Raw genomic sequence first — 6,374 nt, forward strand, 5'->3', positions numbered from 1 at the left:
TGTTGTTTTCGTGTTTAGTTTGGCCGATGGTAAAATTTTCTCTTACTATATCATTTGCTTTTCTGTTTATTATTGTAATTTTTCAAAAAAATATAATTAGAAATTTATTTATAAGATCAACAAAAGTCAAGTTTGCAATATCAATTTGAAGAAAAAAATAATAATTAAATATTATTTACCATAAAAGTATAGTTGATGAAGCTGTAAATAATCATTTGACAGATCAGCCCAAAATTTTTATTATCATAGAAAAATAAACACAAGTTATGATCCCTCAATGTCTCTTTAATATATATATATAATTTTATTTACGACACATTAGATCCCACACATGAAAAATCCAGTCATCGTCCAAACACATAACCATAACCTTGAGTCGTTTGACTGTAAGTTCAGTAATTTTCTTGAGCTATTTCTTACGCACACACAAAATTCATGAAATAAATAAATAAATAGATAGATAAAACAAAAAAAAACCTTTGAATCCTAGCGTGAAAATGATTCCCTTGCGCACAACTACAACAACAAAAACAACATTACCCGATGGTACACTTTCTCGCAGCTTAGCGGACGGCAATTAACGACTGCCTCATTTACCCTCTAAATAAATTACAAAGGTACAGATGATTCGTTTGTTGCTAGATTCAATGTATGTATATATATTGTTGTGTTAAGGGTCCCACAGTGTATATACGAGAAATTTAAGGCAATTGAATGGTGTGAGAGAAAAACCGACATACCAAAAACCCTCTTCACTATAGTTATGTAACCTTTACCATAGTCTTTATTGTATTACACACATGGGTTTTTTTTTGTATTTTCTTTTTTTATTGATCCAAAAACATGTATGTAAACTTGGTTTGTCAATTTAAATTTTCATTTATCCCAAAATTGACCCTACTTTACCTTACTAAATAAATTTCAAAACATATGTAAATAAATTACAGTTTATATATTTAAGTTTTATTTAATACAAACTGAACATTATTATTTATTTTTATAATTTCTTTTTTCAATTATTATATTACTTCACTTTAAATTAAAAAATAATCAAGAATCCTACTGGGTTATAGGGCGTATAATGGTTTAATCACACAACAAGCGCATCCCTCGTTAGTGTAGACGATAATATATAAGGCTACATTCCACGAGGATATAAACGAGAAGAACCACCGCGATATACGAGAATTTTCTCTTTCGTATATATATATTCTTAAGTATATATATATATTTTGAAACACTATATTCATGCTGTATGCTTTTGCCGACCAGTACTGGCGATCTATAATCTTTAGCGATGCTAGGAAAGATGAAAAGAGAAAAAAAGATACGATGAGATTGACTAACCTTGTGGATCGCTCTTGCAAAACACTCTTAAGGGAGAAAACGTTCGCAATAATTGTGATTTACGGCACTGCCATGGCCCCGTGGGCAAAGCAAAACGTGCACAGTGTACTCTCATTTCTATTTTTTCCTTTTTCTATGGTTATTATTATTATTATTATTATTATTTTGCGAAAAAGACGATAAAAAATATATATAAAAACTTCAATAAATTCAGTAAATTTTACATTTTTATATTTAATATCAATTACTGAAAAATTACTTCATACTAATAATCTTTTATTCATCAATAATTTTAACCTACCCAGGTAGAAATAAGAGCCAATTTTTTGACTCTTCATATCAAATTAACGTCTGAAGTCAAAAAGTGAACTCAAATTGACTCTAATTTCTACCTGGGTACAAATATGATGATTAAAAAAAAAAAATTATAAATAGAAATAATAAACTCAACGAGAAATTGTTTTTTTTTTTTTTTTAAATTAAAAATAGTCGTGAAGTAATAATAATAATAATATAAAAAATAAAAAAATAATCATTGCAAGTGATTGAGATTACCCGGATATTTTATTATGTAAAAAAAATAAAAAATAAATTTGAAGAACTGGTATAATACACAAAACAAAATATTTATATAAAACATTTTCATCGAAATATTTTTGTGCACTGTGGGGTCTTACTGGCAAGTGGGTATATAGGGTCGAACGCAATCAGTGGCCTTGATTTATCGTGGCAATATACATTAAGATACCAACATTAAAACTACCGGGGTAGTCATTCCCCTCAAACAGTACGGACGAACGAGCTCCATTACAGTTCTGCCGATGACAGTGTTGAGGATCGATTGAGAAAATCTGCTCTCAACTCACATACACATTCCAACTTTACAATCTGAAATGCGGAAATTGAATTCGTAATTACTTCTCCTTCCCCCTAACCCTATATTCCACACTCTTTTTGAGCTCTCTAAAAACCTTAAAAAAAAAAATTAAAAAAAAAAAAAAAATTCAATTATTATTGTAGATTTATCATACACACTCACATTAAATTTTCAAATATACATATTTTAACAGACACACAAATACAGCTTATTTAATTCTTGAAATACTTCAAGAATTTTTAAAGCATATTCTATATTACTTTGCCAATTGTAGAACAGGGTTCTAACCATAATAACGGGTAGTATTTCCACCAATGTCCGCAGGTCCAAGTGGTATTTATAGCCCAGATCCATCAGCGGGTTACATGATGGATGGACAAGCCGCAAGTATGATGCATAGACCGCCAGGTGATCCTGGTTTTCACAATCAATATCATTATCCACCAGAGTACTATGGACACCACTTATAAAGGTTCGTTGAATTTATTCAATTTAAAAAACATAATAATAATAATATATTTATATTAACATCAACATAATCAAAGTTTATTAACACTGTTAATTTTTTTTTTTTTTTTATTACAGTTAGAAAACTAGATAAATGGTGCTGTTAACATTGGAATTACTAAATGAATAAAATAAAAAAAAAAAATACAAACCATGGAGACGTTAAATAAAATCTGGCATCCATTAATTGACGTAACGCATGTCTTGCCATGTACTCTCGAAAAATGATGTTAAATTGAGTAAATATTATTAGAAGAAGAAAAGAAAAAAAAAGAACTTACTTGATTAAAAAACAACAAATATTGGAAGACAAAATTGTATAGTTGGCCATGAGGTCGCTTTAAGTGAAAAATGCGTTCATAGTCAGACATGGTTTAGCTTCATATACACATGCCCATGCATTGCTATAAAAAACAGACAGCTAAAAAAATATAAAAATGATAAAACATTTAAAATGAAACAAAAAATAATAATAATCCAATAAACAACGCGGCCAAAATATTCCAGATAAGTGAAACAACTAAAATGGGATCGCGTTCATTATAGAAAAAAAAAAAAAAAAAAAAACTAAATAAATAAAATAATAATAATAAAAAAATTTTAAAAAATTAATGTGATTGTTCTTTGTACAAATATGGTGGTGTAATATTGTAGTGATTGAGATATAAATGTTAAATTTTAATACGATCACAATCAAGAGACTATACATTTGAATTATAGTGATAGTAAATAAAAAATAAATAAATAAATAAAAAAACAAAAAAAAAAATAGCGGGCATGTACATTACCTAGTGTTCACATGGGATATGACTGCGCTCATGAGGACTGCTTACTAGATGGGTCTGGCTTGGAAACTGTATTGACAATTTCGTTAAAACGAAAAAAAATTAAAATATGTAAAAAAAAAAAAATTTATATAAATAATAATAAGTGCTAAAAAATTAAAAAATTAATTGACGTTTACCGTTCAATTATTAATTCTTATCGTAAACGCGTGCTAGACCCGAATGTCAACATCCTTGACTTAGGAGACTTTAAATTTGTACAGTTCTTAATTATATCAATATATTTAACATTTAATTATATTATAAATATATATATCGGAAAAGAAAATTGTCAAAAAAATACGAACTCAAAGAATGAAGCTAAGAGTTTGCAGTTTTAAAATGTCTGACAGATTGTTTTGTCATTTTTTATGACTATTTAAGTTAGGAGCGAGAAATTACATCTACTTGGCTTAGGAATAATTAAAAATTAACAATTATAATTTACTATAATATATTGTGTATAAATAGTTAATTCAATTGAGTGCGAAATAGGAATGTTGAAATTGATGGGAAAAATAAATATAAATGATAATTATAAAATAAAAATGTGTGAGTGTGTGTGTGAGCTAGGTGACTGAAAATAAAACATGATGATTTTTTGAATGATTCTGTCATTTGGACAAATATGAATATCCGAACACGATACAAATTAAAAGGAGAATGTAAATGAAGGTTTTTTTTGTTTTTTTCACAAGTTCTTTTTTTTTTTTTTTTTTTAAATATATTAATAACATGTAGGTATTAAAGCTAAAAATACCAATTTTTTTTTTTTTTTATTTATTCATTTTCAGTTGAATTTTGTAAAACACTTTTTTATTATTTTAACTATGGAAATTTTTCGGTTTAAACAACTTGATAAAAATAAAATTTTCAGCTCACTGTTTTACGTTTCAATTTTTAATAATACTTTGAATTGTGAATGGTGGTAATTGCAAATTTTCAATCATCAAAAATACGTAAAATAATGATAAAAAAAAAACCTAATGATAATGTCAAATAAATATATTCAAATCATTTTTTAAATATTTATTGATGTTTAAAATAAACATAAATACGAATGTATACTTCTTTGCCTCACAGTGAAAATAAAAATAATATAAAAAAAAAATAATACTATTGATATTTTCAATACGTCCAGTGTAATGTGAAAATATATATATATACATATATATGTAAAATAGAAAAAAAAAAAAAAACATTTTAGGTGCAACAGTTCTTAAAAAAAAAAATTTGATTCAATAATACAACTGAAAGAAAAACTCGCTTCAGGAAAAGCACAGATTAAAATTTAAATTTTTGAACCATTATTATTGCAAGTTATGTGCATCACTTCACATATTAAAAAAAAAATTAAAAACATAAAAAAATTTCGTATTGATTAAAACTGAATGAAAATCTAGATTTTTTTGTCCAAAAAAATCATTTTTGTTACGTCACGTTAAAAATTTTCGAGTATTACATAGAGTATCGATTATTTTTTTTATAAAAATGTATTTGTTGACCTGTAGATTATTTAATTTTGTTAAAGAATCGGTTCTCTAAATTTTATACTTGAAAAAAAATCTTGATAACGTGGCATGTTGACGGTTTTTTTTTTATTTTTGCGGATTGATTTCGTAAAATTTGTGTCATCATGAAACCTTGAACTGTGGGGTCAATATTTTTGTTTTTTTATAGCTGTCAATTGTTGGATACACAAATTGGAAAAAAAGTTCAATGTGATCCTCATGCCATTATTATATATAATAATAATTTATAACGCATTTTTTATTTCTGCGTTGATTGTTACGATATTATAATATTTTTTTTTTTTATTTTTCGAATCTCGTTGGTGTATTAGTCTTTAAAAATGCATCAACGGTTTAGTGCAATTGTCATCAAACTGGCATGAGTGAACACTGGCAGCTAAATAGTAAAAGAAAATTAAAAAAAAAAAACATTAATTTCAAACTGACGGATTCTGCAAAAAAATAAATAAAAAAGTCGAAAAAATTCTAAGAAAAAATAATACCACGATTGGACAAAATGGCTGTTCGTTTATAAAAATGAGTTCATTCGATTGAATCATCGCCTTAAAAATGTATACGAAATAACAGTAAGGTATCTAAGTAATAATCATGTTAACATATAAATCTTAAATTGACTATTGAGTTTTTATGAAAATAAACGAATGAAAGAATTTTAAAAATAAAAAAAAAACTAAATAAATAGATGAAAAAAAAATTAAATTAAATTAAAATAATTAAATAAATAAAATAAAAAAATATAGTGAGTGTATGAATTTTTGTGAATAAGAAAAAAAATGTATGAATTTTGAAAATAATGTATATTAATTATTGTATAATTATGGATGATGATAATTCGATTATGACGTTTATGATAATGATGATTATTATCGTTATCATCATAATAATAAGTGATAATTATTACAATGATGTATAATAAGCTAAAATTTATTGTATCGGTATGGAATCAGAATTTTTCCACTGTTTGCGCATTGATGACTATTGACACCTAAGTAAAAGAGAAAAAAAAAAAAATGGCGAATAAATTTAAAAAAAAAAAAATGACCAGTGTATTATATTAATTTCTAAAAAATCCTTTACCTTTTTTTTACTAGTTTCCAAAAAATAAAGGAAAAATAAGAAGCTGTGTTTGACTTCAAAGTTTTTTATTTTTTCATTTATTTTATCTCGTATAACCAACATCGAAATATGATACATCAGAAAATAGGGGTTGATATAGAAGGTGCCAATTATGGTTGATGGTTATTTCATGGAAATGGACCTTGTTAGTAGAAAGTCAAGAGTCAAGAA

The 6,374-nt window shown here is 25.9% G+C and overlaps 1 protein-coding gene across 2 annotated transcripts in view; it reads left to right on the forward strand.

Annotated features, from left to right (window-relative positions):
* Positions 1-5,509, forward strand: part of LOC122854945 (homeobox protein homothorax) — a 194,321-nt gene extending 188,812 nt beyond the window's left edge. Inside the window, exons 13-14 of one of the 2 annotated variants that reach the window (XM_044155982.1) lie at positions 2,528-2,696; positions 2,810-5,509. In XM_044155982.1, coding sequence (XP_044011917.1) covers positions 2,528-2,694 — 167 coding nt within the window. In that variant the 3' untranslated portion in view covers positions 2,695-2,696; positions 2,810-5,509. The remainder of the gene's footprint in view (positions 1-2,527; positions 2,697-2,809) is intronic. The other variant, XM_044155983.1, reaches the window with a different exon arrangement.
* The last annotated feature ends 865 nt before the right edge of the window (positions 5,510-6,374 follow it).

This window comes from Aphidius gifuensis, linkage group LG4 (genome assembly GCF_014905175.1).
Source record: "Aphidius gifuensis isolate YNYX2018 linkage group LG4, ASM1490517v1, whole genome shotgun sequence".
NCBI lineage: Eukaryota > Metazoa > Arthropoda > Insecta > Hymenoptera > Braconidae > Aphidius > Aphidius gifuensis.